At 36.0% G+C, this 15404-nt stretch overlaps 1 protein-coding gene across 15 annotated transcripts in view; it reads left to right on the top strand.

The window, feature by feature from the left end:
* Window positions 1-15404, top strand: part of PKHD1 (PKHD1 ciliary IPT domain containing fibrocystin/polyductin) — a 477526-nt gene that overhangs the window by 305782 nt on the left and 156340 nt on the right. For all 15 annotated transcript variants that reach the window (XR_005990304.1, XR_005990305.1, XR_005990310.1 and 12 more), the window contains one exon: window positions 5736-5873. Coding sequence is in view for 12 of the 15 variants with exons in the window: in XM_041771518.1 (XP_041627452.1) it covers window positions 5736-5873 (138 nt within the window). In the remaining 3 variants the exon portion in view is untranslated. The remainder of the gene's footprint in view (window positions 1-5735; window positions 5874-15404) is intronic.

A 15404-nucleotide genomic window follows, 5' to 3' on the forward strand; every position in this document is an offset into this window, starting at 1 on the left:
GGATAGATTTATGATAATGGATACATGGATGTATACCTATCTGCAAACTCATTAAGTTGTATACATGAAATATATACAGCATTTGTATATTGATTATCAATATTTTTTAATATTAAAGTTGTTTTTTAAGTAAGGTAACACCAAGTTGGTCACTCTGAATTCTTTGAGGTCTAGTGGAGAGGGCAGGGGCACAACACCATCTCAAGATTAAAAAAAAGAGAGAGAGCCTGGAATGAGAGAAGGCACAGATTCTTTTCTATTTTTATGAAAACAACAGCACCTTCTGGCATTTTCCTTTCAGAATTTGGGATTCAGAGGATTGATCTGATACGGTTGGTAATTTTACTTAAAGACCTTCCTATTAAATAGATTCAAAATATTTTTGGAGAACAGATGGTATAGACTAGAGGAAGAGATAAACATTGTATGTTAAACATTTTATTGATCAATTAAAATATCATAATTTAAAATGTTGATTCTATTATAAGAGTTATGCACGTCTGTGTGTGATTGAGAAAGAGAGTGTCTATGAGGAGTGGGATAGGTATTTATTATCCAAAGTTAAAGCCACCCCTCCCTGAAGGTCCCCCTCCCGCACAGGCAGGCAGGCAGATGGTTTTTCTTCAAGGTGTTAAGGAAGCTGCATTTCAGTCTTGAATCATGTGCCTCTAGGAACTTTGAAAACTGCCTCTTCTGCCTATTTTTAAGACCAGTTTGAAAAAAATATATATAGGCAAAGTAGAATAAAGAAACCACCTGTGTGGATTTGATAAAAAGGCAGACTATAAAGTTACCAGCTCTTTGAAAAGAATTTACTAATAGAAAAAAAATGCATCCTTACCTTCTAGCACTTCTTTGTTCTGCTTTTCCTACAGGAGAATGAATTCTTGATAAATGAATACCATCATCTGTGTAAATTAGTCTACTTGATACTAATTTTCAATCACTTTAATCTTTCATCTCTGTGAATGATTTATTTGTGAGAATTTCCATTCTATCTTAGGAGTACTTTTTTTTTTTTGGACGTACCAGCCCTTCTCATAAATTGTGTAGACAAAATATTGGATAAATTGTTAGTCCACCAAAAGTTAAGCAAGACTACAAAGGAAAGAAAACACCACCAAACACTGTTTCAAATGGCATTAAAGCTTACTTTTTCATAGGTTCATATATTTATGGAAAAGTATTGTGGGTAAGGCTGAATGTAGAAACAATTATGTTTAATTGTTAATTACGGTAGGTAGAGGAAAATGACAAGCCCACAAATAGTCCTTGTTTGTCCTGCTCTGCCCTTGCATGCCATCACCCTCCCTCAGAAGTCTGAGCTATGTCCAAAGTTGGTTGTAAGCTGTGTTTCTGACAATAGCAGGGTTGTAATGGAAACTGTCTTCACCACCTAAGTTATGGGGCCTGATACAGTGAATACCATACAAGCAGTGGGTCTGCCTGCTCTAAATTATGTCTGTTAATGTGACCCCATCATTATTCCCAGGATCTGTGCCCTTCGCCCTTGATCTCATTTCTACAGGATTTAGACAAGTGTCAGACCCTTGGAATGCTACACAATAGTGACCTTGATTCCTTGACTTTGCTGGAAAATTTTTTTAAAAAGTTTAAATCTAGTGTTGAAATGATATGGAATGCTTTATAACCAGATTAGTCCTGATACAAAAGAATCCCTTGCCCTCTGTCAGACATCTGCCTTTTGATTTGGTTCAAGCTTTCTGGTCATAAGTGTAGCTAGTGCATTTATAGAAGACTAAAGCCTCTTTGTTGTTATTGTTGTACTTAATACACGAGGAAATTGAGGATATTCCTCCTTAGGGTTAACTTTCCAGGTATTTATTTTTAAAGCTTTGTCCTTAAAATTGTCAAAATACAACTCTATAAGGGGGGAAAAACACTGCTTGGCAAAAGATGCTAAAATAAAGATGGTGAGATGTTTAGTGCTTGATAGATGAACGAGTGGAAAGGGGGTGTAATTCAGAACCAAGAGGCACCACCCCAAGGCTGGTCCTAAGCTCCTTTGGGGGGGAAAGGCAGTCTTTAATTACATCTGGTACTCGTTAATTCTTTTTGGAGTCTCTTTCCAGATCTGTTCCCCCATCAGCCTCCCATTGAGCAATAGAAATTCCAGATGGTTCCCTCCATATGCCCATGCTCATTCTCTCAAGTAGGATAGATTGGTCACTGACAGAGTAGGATGGAACAGCCTTGGTCAAAGTAAGGCGAGATGAAAACAGTGGGTCACAGTTAATTTAGAGATGGTCTATCACTCATGTTTTTAAATGGGTTGTATAAATAACTTTCCGAGTGATTTTTTTCTGAAATATTTTGAACAATTTTATGGAAATGAAGCTACGTAGAGAACATGGCATATTGATCCTAATTTTCATACCTGGAACAGAGAGAAATCCATTACAAGCTGTCATTATAGTTAAAGGTTGGTCAGTTTGAACCTGCAGTTGATCTGCTGTGGAGACTAACTTGGAATCTATTGTTTTGCTTGTGTTACTTGCAATGATAGCTGCAGTCTCTGTTATTATGATGTGAAAATTCCTTTATAGAAATATTTATAGGGCCTATGTTTCTTTCATCTTAACAGAATTTTGTTATTAGGCACATTGATAGACTTTCCCTTTTGAAGTACTTGGGAATAAAGATGAGATCAACCTCCATATAACGAAAAAAATATACAGTTGACCTTGAACAACAAGGGAGCTAGGGTGTTGATCCTCCACCCTGTGCCGTTAAAAATCTGTATATAACTTTTGAACCCCCCAAATGTAACTAGTAATCACCTACTGTTGACCAGGAGCTTTACCAATAACATAAACAGTTAATTAACACATAATTTGTATGTTATATATGTTATCTACTGTAGTTTTTCAGTAAGTAAGCTAGAGAAAAGACAATGTTATTAAGAAAATCATAAGATAAAGGACACTTGCAGTAAATACTGTATTTATTTTTTAAAGTCTGTGTATAAGTGGACCCATGTAGCTCAAACCCATATTGCTCAAGGGTCAACTGTTTTATCATTATCATTCAACTGTGTATCACATTGTGCTTATTTGTTTATCTGTCATCATCTGATAATGGGAAACAAGTCTTACTCATCTCTGAATTCCCACCACCCAACAATATTTGGCACATCATGGGGAAGGAAAAGAAAGAAGAAAAGCTAAATAGATCCCAGGAAATTTCAAAGTGGAGGGTGTCACTGAAAGCAATAAGAGCAATGGTCTTCCTCTTATCTTCATCCTATAATTCTCCTTATAGCTATTTGATATTATATGCCAGGAGTAGGGTGGGGTTGTGCTCTGTGTTCTTTGCTGCTATTTCTGAATATCTATAGTTCAAGGTCCTCAGAAACTAAAAATGAGAATTGAAGCTATGGTCTCTGTTCTCCTGGTTCTGGCAATAGTTAGGCTAGCTATGGTTTGTGTGAAATTTGTTATATTTGGAGTGGATAAGGCAATTAAAAGGAATATTTTCTTCTAAGAAGGATATGTGATAAAGACCAAAAGGGAAATTTTAGATTCTGTGTAGTTGTCACATTTTAACCAATAAGTTTGTTAAAAAGAAGCCTAATATCATGCTTTTATGAATGTGAGTACTCTGTGAATGAGAGAAAAATTTTTTTTGAAGCAGTTTAATCATTTTGTACAATCAGGTTCAGCAGCCAAATTAGTAGTTTGGGCCATGGTTTGGAAGAGATAAAAGGCCAGTGGTATAGAACTCTATTTTTTTTTTTAAGGTGCTGACTTCAAATAATTTCTGTCTGGGTTTTGAAGACATATAAAACCCATGAACTCACGAAATGTGTGTTAAACCTCAAACATTCCCTAGATATTTTACTCTTTGAATGTTTTTAAAATACCTGAGATTAAATTGAAATATACACATTTATTTGTATCTGTTTAGCCTGTTTTCTCATTTTGTATTAGTTACTAATGTGCTCTTGAATTTAAGAGTGTGTAGGGAACCAAACTCAGCAGACCTGGCAACAATTATTTAATAACTTTATCTTTGATGTCACAATAAGCACCAGGAATTTTTAAAAACGGGCGGTTGCTTCCCCTAAGAGAGTTACAGTGGGTGAGAAAGACATAATTATTCTCAGAAACAGCCCAGTGACAGTTACCTCCTTACATATACTAATTATGGATATAATTATAATAAGCATTTTAATGTTCTATTATCAGAATGTACAGAGATTTCCATGGGGGAAGTGGTGGGCCCAGTGGGATGAAGACTGGAAATGTCTTACTAGCAGAGCTGGAACTTGGGTTGATTCTGATGAGTGAGGATGGTGCTGATGCTTTTGGACCACAACCATACCTTGAGAACCATTGTCCTACTGTCCAACTGAGACATAAGGGAGAGGAGAAAGTATATGCCAGAGAATTTATGGATTAGGCCTACAGAGGTCACACTTCAGTTCTGCCTGCATTTTATTGACTACAGCTCAGTTATGTGGCTTTACCTAACTACAAAGGAGGCTGGAAAAGATGGTCTAATAGTGAACCCAAGAGGGAAAGGGAAATAATTGGTTTATAATCCTAGAATCTCTGCTACAGGAAGATGTGGCAGTCTTATAGCTAGGGAAGTAGTTAGGGACTAGGAAGACAACCTATGAGACATTAATTTGGAAGGCAGGTCCTTAAGAATACAGGGTACATTGTTTCCTAGAATGAGACATGAGATTATATTAACAAAATTCCTTAAAACCTTTACATGTGTCAGTGATTACGGTACTTGAGATTTAAGCAGAAACATTTATTTGAGATCTTTAATTTGTGTTGAATTACTACTAAGCCTCAGAAAGTAACACTTAATACTTTGGCACACATGAAATATTTACTGTTTTAAATGAAAATTTTTCTTCATGCATTGCCCTATTGTTACTTTCAGACAAAAATCTGTGATTCTTTCTTCTGAAGTTATATGGAAACTCTATGAAAGGGGAGAGGAAGAACAATGGTTTTAAGTTGTTCAGTGAACTCTACAAGCATGCCAAGCTAATTGACAACAGTTCAGTAATGAAAATACCCAGCATTTCTTGAGCACACATCAGAGCTTTGCTTTACGTGATAGGAATCTGGAGATTGAGAATAATTTGCTAGTATTGTTTAAGCACTTTAGGTCTATGAACTCATTTAATCCTGACAAAAAGCCTATGAATGGAGCAGGTATTTTTATTATTCTCATTTCACAGATTAGATAACTGAGGCACAGAGAGGTAAAGCTCTTGGTTCACATGGTTATAAGTAGCAGAGCTGGGATTCATATCCAAATAATCTGATTTTTAAAAAAGTAAAATAAAATAAAACAAATAATCTGACTTTAGGGGCCAAGGTCATAACTATAGTTCTCTACCTCTCTCGAACTACAGCCAAAGTGAAGGGAAGGGGCAAAGGGTAGGGAACTTACCTGTGCATTTGCACTAAAGTAGGCCTGGGAGTTTGGGGCATAAACACTGCCTTTTGGCCATAACACTTGGTTTCTTAGGTAATGGAAAAATGTATTAATCATGTGTTTTTTCTTCCTGCTTCCTTATTAAGACCTAGTCTTTAATAAAATATTTGTTCTGGTTTTTCCATCTGTCCTGCCATGGGTAGCAATGTAAGCATCTCCTGAATTGCCTGGAGAACCCCAGAGTAAATCAATGGAGGAGAGAAGGCAATTCTTGGTTTGCTTATGTGTCTGAGCAATTTCTTTTGTTTCTGCAGACAGGACGGTCCTTGTGGATACAAATCTTCCATTCCTCAAAGGACTTTATGTGATGGGGACTTTAGAATTCCCTGTGGACAGAAGTAATGTTCTGAGTGTGGCATGCATGGTCATTGCAGGCGGGGAGCTGAAAGTTGGTAAGTACAGAGCACAAAGATTGAGAATTACCTCTATGAGAAAAGCCTTGGCAAATGGTGGTATCATCCAGCAAGTTGGTTAATGGAGTTTGGGGAGGGTTAAGGCAAAGGGCGAGTTTACTAGTAAAGCTTTTCCTTTACAAGCTTTAGACAACATAGACAGAGGTAACTTTGGTCATTTTTGCATGACCACCCATGGTCATCAAGCCATGTTTCTGGCCCTAGGATCCCCATGCTGCCGCTCATAGCAGGGCTCTTGGCTTCCTTCAGGCCACAAATCAATTCGGTCTTCAGTCCTCTGTATGAGAATTTACCTATGTGTCTATTTTTGTGCCAGTGCCATACTTTTTTGGTTACTATGGCTTTGTAGCATATTTTGAAGTCTGCAATTATGATATCTCCTGTTTTGTTCTTTTTCAAGATTGCTTTGGCTATTGAGGGTCCTTTGTGACTCCATACAAATCTTAGGATCATTTGTTCTTGTCTTGTGAAAAATGCTGTTGGTATTTTGATAAGGATTGCATTAAATGTGGAGAGTACTTTGGGTTATATGGGCATTTTAACAATATTTGTTCTCTAAATTCATGAACATGGAATTTCTTTCCATCTCTTTGTGTCATCTACAATTTCTTTCATCATTATTTTATAGTTTCAGAGCATAGGTCTTTTACCTACTTGGTTAAGTTTATTCCTACGTATTTCATTATTTTTGGTGCAATTATATACATGGGAATGTTTTCTTAATTTCCCTTTCTGCTCCTTCATTATTAGTGTATAGAAATACAATGGAATTCTATATATTGATTTTGTATCCTGCGATGTTACTGAATTCATTCATCAGTTCTAAAAGTTTTTTGGTGGAATCTTTAGGGTTTTCTATATATAGCATCATAACATATGCAAATAATAAAGGCTTTACTTCTTCCTTACCAATTTGGGGCCTTTTTATTTCTCTTTGTTTCTGATTGCTGTGGCTAGGACTTCCAGTACTATGTTTAATAAAAGTGGTGAGAACACTGTCTTGTTCCTGACCTCAGGGGAAAAGCTGTCAGTTTTTCATCACTGAGTATGATGCTAGGTGTGGATTTTTTCATCTATGGCCTTTATTATGTTGAGGTATGTTCCCTCTAAACCTACATTGCTGAGAGTTTTTATCATGAATGTTTGTTAAATGCTTTTTCTGCATCTGTTGAAATGATTATATGATGTTTATTCTTTCTCTTGTTGATGTGATTTATCATATTGATTTATTTGCAAATACTGAACCATCCTTGCATCCCAGGAATAAGTCCCACTTGATGGTGAATGATTTTTTAAATGTACTATTGGATTCAGTTTGCTAATATTTTGCTGAGGATTTTTACATTAATGTTCATCAGAGATAATGGCTTATAGACTCTTTTTCTGTAGTACCTTTATCTGATTTTGGTATCAGGGTAAAGCTGACCTCATAGAATGAATTTGGAAGCTTTCCTTTGTCTTCTATTCTTTTGGAATAGTTTGAGGAGACTAGTTATTAACTTTTCTTTAAATGGTAGAATTTGCCTGCAAAATCATCTGCTTCTGGACTTTGACTTGTTAGGATTTTTTTTTTTTTTTTTTTTTTTGTAACTGATTCAATTTCATTGCTGGTAATTGATCTATTCAAACTTTCTACTTCCTCATTCAGTTTTGGAAGGTTATAACTTGCTAGGAATTGGTTCATTTCTTCTACAATGAATTGTCCAATTCGTTGGCATATTTTTATAATATTCTTTTATGTTCTGTATTTGTGATGGTTTTTACTTCTTTCATTTCTGATATTTTTTTTTACTTTCTCTCTGTTTTTTGTTTGTTTGTTTTGAAGAGTCTAGTTAAAAGCTTATCAATTTTGTTGATCTCTTAAAAGAACTAAATCCTGATTTTTTTTTTTTAATTTTTTTTTTTAATTTTTATTTATTTATGATAGTCACAGAGAGATAGAGAGAGAGGCAGAGACACAGGCGGAGGGAGAAGCAGGCTCCATGCACCGGGAGCCCGATGTGGGATTCGATCCTGGGTCTCCAGGATCGCGCCCTGGGCCAAAGGCAGGCGCCAAACCGCTGCGCCACCCAGGGATCCCCTAAATCCTGATTTTATTGATATGTTCTATTGTTTCTTTGTTCAGCTTCTATTTTGTTTATTTCTGCTCTAATCTTTATTATTTCCTTCCTTCTACTGGTTTTGGGTTTTGTTTGTTCTTTTTAGCTCCTTTTAGGTGTAAGGTTAAGTTGTTTATGAAGATTTTTCTTGCTTCTTCAGTAGGCCTGTATTGCTATAAGCTTCCCTCCTGGAATAACTTTTGCTGCGTTCCAAATTTTTTGGGCCATTATGTTTTCATTTTCATTTGTCTCCATGTATTTTTTAATTTGCTTTTTGATTTCTTATTTGGCCCATTCGTTGTGTAGTAGAATGTTACTTAACCTCCATGTATATGTGTTTTTTCCAGATTTTTTCTTGTGGTTGATTTCTAGTTTCACAGCATTATGGCTGGAAAGATGCATGGTACAACTTCACTCATTTTGAACATGTTGAGGCTTGTTTTGTGACCTATTGTATGATCTCTTCTGGAGAATGTTCCATGTGGACTTGAAAAGAATGTGTATTCTGGTGTTTTAGAATTAAATGTTCTGAATATATCTGTTAGATCCATCTGGCTTAACGTGTCATTCAAAGCCACTGTTCCCTTGTTGATTTTCTATTTGGATAATCTATCCATTGATGTAAATGGGGCGTAAAATCCCCCTACTATTATTGTATTACTCTTGACTACTTCTTTTATATTTGTTAATAAGTGCTTTATGTATTTGGATGTTACCATATTGGGTGCATAAATATTTTTTTTTTGGGTGCATAAATATTTACAATTGTTAAATCTTTTTGTTGGATTGCTCTCCTTATGATTATGTAGTCTCCTTCTTTGTGTCTTGTTACAGCCTTTGTTTTAAAATCTGTTTTGTCTGATATGAGTATTGCTACCTTGGCTTTCTTTTCACCTCCATTTGCACAATAAACATTTCCTATCCTTTCATTTTCAATCTGCATGTGTCTTTAGGTCTGAAGTGAGTGTCTTATAGGTAGCATATAAACGTGACTCATTTTTTTAAACATTCCATCATTCCATGTCTTTTGATTGGACTATTTAGTCCGTTTGCATTCATAGTAATTATTGACAGGTATGTACCTATTGTCATTTTACTACTTGTTTTATGGTTGTTTTTGTATTTCTTCTCTGTTCAGATAAATGCATGTTTTAAGGTCCTTGATACATGTCGTCAAATTGCTTTTCAGAAAGATTTTACAAATTTGTGCTCCCTTCACATATCTCAGAGTTATGAGATCCCTCATGCTCCTTGACATTGCCTTTAAATACCACTTTGTTCAATTCCTCTGAGAGTATAAAGCCAGAGGGAAAGAACTTTTCCTGGGGGGACCCTGACTTACTTTGAACAGAGTAAAATAAGTATAGCAGTGACAAGCATGGGCCCTAAGTCAAATGGCTTGGGATCAAATCCAGCTCAGTTACCTACTTGCTGTTTGACCTTAAGCAAATCACCCTCTGGACACATCCATTTATTGATCAGTAAAGTATATGGCAAAATAGAAACTTCCTTGGAGGGATCTTAAAACATTAAACATAACAGCTTTTTCTATATGTTTGGCATGTAATAGGTATTTGATAAAAAGTTTACCTCTAGGAGTTCTGGAAGGAAATAGGTGTCATACTGCATTGGACAATTTGAGGAAATGTTAATGAAGAAAATATTCACAAAAATATGAATAGCATGGGAATTCCCTAGGGCTAGTAACAGCAGAGCATCCTTACTACCCCTTGCTTTAAAGGAGTGACAAAAGGAAGTAATTTCTGGAATTAGAGATTAGGGGTGGGGTGGGGGTGGTAATGTGTGGAGATGATTGCCAGACAGTGCCACGACCTTTTGTGTGTCTGAGACTCACTCAGACCAGGAAAGACCTATGGGGAGAAATACCTTGATCTTACTTCCTTTTCTCCCTCATCTCTTGCTTATGCTATCATTTAGCTAAACCCAACTGAAGCTCAGAGTGAAGGAGAACTTAATGTAGTGTATGAAAGTCAACAGCATCCTGGGGAACTGAGCAGAGAAAAGAAAGGCAGAGTTTGGAAAAGGAGGTGTCAACAAAAGCTCTCCAGCACAATCAGGTTCCAGCTACGATAATACATACCACCCTTTTATTAATACAGCCAAACTTTAAACTAATTTCTCTGTCCAACCCTTCATGCTGTTGGTCCTGCCCACCTCTACTGTCAACTCTAATTCCTATTGTATTTATATGTGTTGCCTCTACAGGTACATATCTCTACATTGTACACTTGTGTAAGGATTATTTTGTTTTTCTCTGAGTTTTAGGGGGATCTAAGTATAATACTTTTTAACTTATTTCTTTACTTTGTCATTTCAATCCATTTTTCCATAGTGGGGAAATCCATTTAGATTTTGATCTTTTCCTCCCAGATTAATATCATTTGCTCATTTATTTAATATTAAATGAAATTCTCATTCAGCTGATAGAAATACTTAATAAAACTGAGCTTCGTTCTTCTGACTGGAAAATGTATTTCAGGTTAACATCTATTGCTCAGATTAGTCTTTTTATATATAGATTGTTATTTAGGTCTTTAAGTTCACTTATTATAATAAAAACTTGTTTTAAAAAAATGTACCTTTGAAGGGAAGTAACACAGACACTTTCCAGTTTTGAATTATACATTTCAAATCTTATTTTAAAATTTGTCTATTCTCAACTGTATTTTTACCTATTAGTAGACAATGGTGTATTATTTTTCTCCCTGCTTTCTGCATGTGTTCCAGGCCTAAAGGTTGATTATTGGAATCCATCTGCCCAATTTTATGTGTTTTATGCCTGAAGGAAGACTTTCAACCCATCTGTCTAATTCTGCCACACTCTAAGGAAATAAATAAAAAGACTGGTTAATAAACAAACTTAATATATATGGACATTGGCACAGAGCACTGCCAGAGTATGTCTGCTGTCTGATGCCATCTGATACAAGTCCTAACACTGTCCTAACACTGGGATTATATTTCTTGGTGGTCCTGCTTCTAAGTCAACTGGTGCTGGTAGAAGGTATCAACTGACTTTTAGTAGAGTAAAAAGATAGATTGCTATAGAATTAGAAGGGATGTGTAAGATCAAAGCTATGCTTAGAGGTTTATAGCTGCATCATACATGCCAAACTCAAGTTCACTTTTTATTCAATGATTGTCTCACTAATCCGATAAAACACTTGAGATAAGCTTAAAGTATTTCATTTGTGTGTCCATTCTTTCATTCATCATGTGTTTGCTCATTGCCTATTGTTTGCCCAGTACCATGGGAGAAGTTGGATGTCCAGAAACCCTGGTTTGCAAGAGATGTCTCAGTAAAATAGTGGAGAAAAACAAGTAAAAACATAATTGGAAGAACCCTATCTGCCAACCTGGCGGGGGCATAAAGATAGAAGAGATCTGAAAAGGCACATCTTTGGGGAAATGCATTATACCTTCAGGAGATTGTATGGAATAGCTAAATCTGAATTACAGGATTTATAGAAGATGGTATCTGATAAAGTTTCTTGGCCTTATGTATTATGTTAAGGAGTTTGGATTTTATCACGAAATCGCGTGATTTTATCGCGTGAGTGGATAGTGACTGGATAGCTTTAGGTAGGGAAATGATGTAATTAAATTTGGTCTTAGAATGATCACTCCTGGCAGTGTGGATGGTGCACCGGAAGGGGCACGGTGAAATATGAGAAGCTACTGAGGTGTTTTGGGAGACGAAAGGAATAAACCAAGGCATTGGAATTAAAGAGGGGGAATAAATTACAGAAATACCAAGACTATAAAAAATCATTAGACCCTACTAGTAATTTTTATGTGAGATGAGAAGAAATTGTTTAGAATACATCCCACATTTCAAGTTGAAAGATCTGGGTAGATGATAGTGCCAGGATGGAATCACCTTTCTACTATTTGTTAATTGAGTAGTTAGTTAGGTGAGTGACAGGATCTGTCTCTGACTCAGTTTCCTTACCTCCAAAATGAGAATAATAGTTCTTATTTCATGGAGTTTTATGAGAATTAAATGAGGAGTATTTATTAAAGTGCTTGAATAGTGTCAGGTACATAGGAAGCCCTTACAGTTGTTTGTTGAACACATAGACTTATACACCTCAAAATTAGATTTCTTTTTTTTTTATATTTTATTCAAAATTAGATTTCAATGGAGTGTGTGTGTAAGTGAAAAGAGAAAAGAAAGGGGAAGCACCAGCCTTTTAAGGGTGTTAGAAGAAGCTGGGCTCAGGAAGGAGGATGGAAAAGAAACAGCAATGTAGGCTGAAGGAAAATGAAATGATAAGAAAATAATATTTTGAAACACAAGAGGAATTTACAAGAAAGAAAGAGTGGCAATTAGTATAATACAGCAGAGAGAGCAAAGAAAGTAGGAAAGGAAATTGGCCATCTTATTTTGCTTTTTGTGTGTGTGTGTGTTTTTTAATAATGGCTGTCCAGTATAGTTTTGACACAAAATGGTATTTTGCATGTGGAACAAAGAAAAAATTCAACACATTATTTGAGGGACAGTAACTTTTAATGAGCTCAATACCATTTACCTATTCTTTAACAACTTCATTTTTTTTTTTTTTTTGGCTTCAGTATAATCTTAAGTACAATTGAACATATTAAATCTCATGTTTAAAAATGGACAGTAATCCATATTAAGAGTGATGTCATGAAACCTTTATATGCTTTCATGAAATAACTTTCCTTTGGATGATAAAATGTGGGAAATTAGTAAATATTAAGGAGAAAATTATTTCTCTGATATGATGACTGCCCAAAGTTTCATTTATAGATTTGTCTCTGTCTCTGTCCCTTTCCTGCTTTCTTCCCTCCCTTTCTCTTTCATTGAATGCCAGCTCAGGGACAGCCCAGGTGGCTCAGCAGTTTAGCACCTGCCTTTGGCCCAGGGCCCAATCCTGGAGTTCCGGGATGGAGTCCCACATCAGGCTCCCTGCATGGAGCCTGCTTCTCCCTCTATGTCTCTGCCTCTCTCTCTCTCTCTATGTCTCTCATGAATGAATGAATGAATGAATGAATGAATAAATAAATAAATAAATCTCTTAAAAAAAAAGAATGCCAGCTTAGCGCCACAAATTCTTCATGGAATTTGAATACTCAGCAGTAAGCAAGACAGATAAGATTCCTGTTTTAATGAAATTAAGTAAAGTCCAGGTGAGATCTAGGCACCATAGATTAGGTAGTTAGTTAAAGCCTTTCTGAAAAGTCATTGCAACCTCAGACCACAGACCTAAGAAAATGCTAGACTTGTAAAGATTTGGACTAGAGGTTTCCAGACAGAAGGAAGATCTAATGCAAAAGTGCCAAGGTAGAGCGGGAATGTGCTTTACATTGTTGTAAAGCAGAGTGGCAGCATAGTAGCTGGAGAATACTGAGCAGTAGAAACGAGTTTCATGAAGAAGGCTGGATGTTAAGCAATGTAGTGTTGCTTTCTAAAGTATTAAAGACAAAAATGAGCCCAAATTGTGCTGGAAATCACTATTTTTCATAATCACATGAGAATAACTTTAACAATATAGAAATTAGTTGAAGAACCTCATAAATATGGCCATTTTGGAGACCTATATTATAATTCTAGTTAAGCAACTTCTTCTACAACTTTTGGAAAGTTCTCTCATTTTTAGATTTATTATAGTAGTATCATAGGACTCAATGATTGTGTGAATCATCTGTCTCATTGCTTGGATTAGGAAATTGAGATCCAGAGGGATTACTGATTTGTTCCCAGGTCTCCTAGCTGATAAAGACCAGCACCAGGATTAGAGGCTATTTTAGTTACCTTAAATACTCGAAGCCAATGCCCAAGGACTATCTTCACTGTGAGTACTTCCTGACTCCATTCACTAGGTTTCAGTATGTCTTTTCTTTTTGTTCATTCTATTAGTTCATATTTTCATTATTGCTATCATTGTGTTGCTATGAAATGGTATGTTTTCATGAATGCCTTCTATATATTAGATGATAGAATTCCTCAGACATTTTGTAACTGAAATACCTAGTGTAGAGCAGGTTTCTGATACTGTTCTTTGTGATTGATTAGTGTATCCATAAATGAATGGATATTCTAGCTCTGTCTTTCAGCTCAATGCCTTTTTCTTCTAACATGTTCAGTGTCCCCAGACTTAAATGTCTATCCCAGCGAGAAAGGAATTATGGTATTAATGTGTAAATGACTGCAATGTTTTTCCCCTCTGTATGAAAGGAATAAAACAATGGTGAAACACATTGGAAAAGTTGGTGATGTTTTACACATCCAAAGTATTTTCAATTTTTAGTCTGTCTAGGAGAAGAAAACTCATAAAAATGCCCAACTCAAAGCCTGTTTAATAAACATTGATTTGTTGATTGTTTTAAATTGTGTATTCCTTTAACCATTAGTAGCTGTCTGAACTCATCTTTTTCACTGGTATCTCCTCTTAGAGGAGACGTCATTCCTATGCATTAAAATGTGTTCCTTGTTATCTTAGATCTAGTAATGTTAAGATGCTATTCATCCAAATGTTCAACTCAGTAGAGAGTGATTTATTTATTTCTTCATTTAGAAAGAAAGAGAGGTTAGGGAGGGGCAGAGAGAGAATCTTAAGGAGACTTCATGCCCAACGCAGAGCCCAATATGAGGTTCATTCCCATGACTCTGAGATCATGACCTGAGCTGAAATCTAGAGTCAGACTCTTAACCAACTGAGCCATCCAGGTACCCCAGGAGAGAGGGTTTTAATCTCATGGTTCTAAAATTGCAAATGGACAACTCTCTTCTGATACTTTGTTGTTATTTTTTTTTCTCTTCTGATACTTTGTAGGTGGATTTCAGAGAGGGATTACCAGTAATAATTAGTGTCTTTAAACGTTAATAGAACCCTCCTTGATCTCTAGGTAAGCAATGACATGACCCACACATCAATTTCCCTGAGGACATGGCAGTTCATTGTTTCTTTGGCCTGTCACAACCAGGTCACATGACATGCTGCCTAGTTGCTCAGTAATTATGCTAAGAACTGGGTTTTTATCCTAAAACTTGTCACATATTGTTTTGCAGAGCTAGTGATGGGTATTTGTCAGCCCTGTCTCACATTTGTAGCCAGGAGCCTAAGGTCATCATTAGCACATGACTTTGATTGTCAGGAAATGAAGTACTAGGTGTATGGAAGTTTCTTTCATTGCTTCCATGATTGGGACTTTCTCAATCCTAAAGAAGAAAAATCCATACACAGTTTATTGCCTTCCAAACTGACAGTTCTGTAAGGCTCATTGGATGATTAAGTAATAAAAAGGAGACAAACCAGAGAAAAGTGTAGATTAAAACATATCCTCTGGCCTAAAGCAACAATACTCAGTAGTTAAACTCAATGAGTAGCCAGAGAGAATCTTGTCGTGATGTTTAAAAATAATA

This window comes from Vulpes lagopus, chromosome 1 (genome assembly GCF_018345385.1).
Source record: "Vulpes lagopus strain Blue_001 chromosome 1, ASM1834538v1, whole genome shotgun sequence".
In the NCBI taxonomy this organism is placed as follows: Eukaryota; Metazoa; Chordata; class Mammalia; order Carnivora; family Canidae; genus Vulpes; species Vulpes lagopus.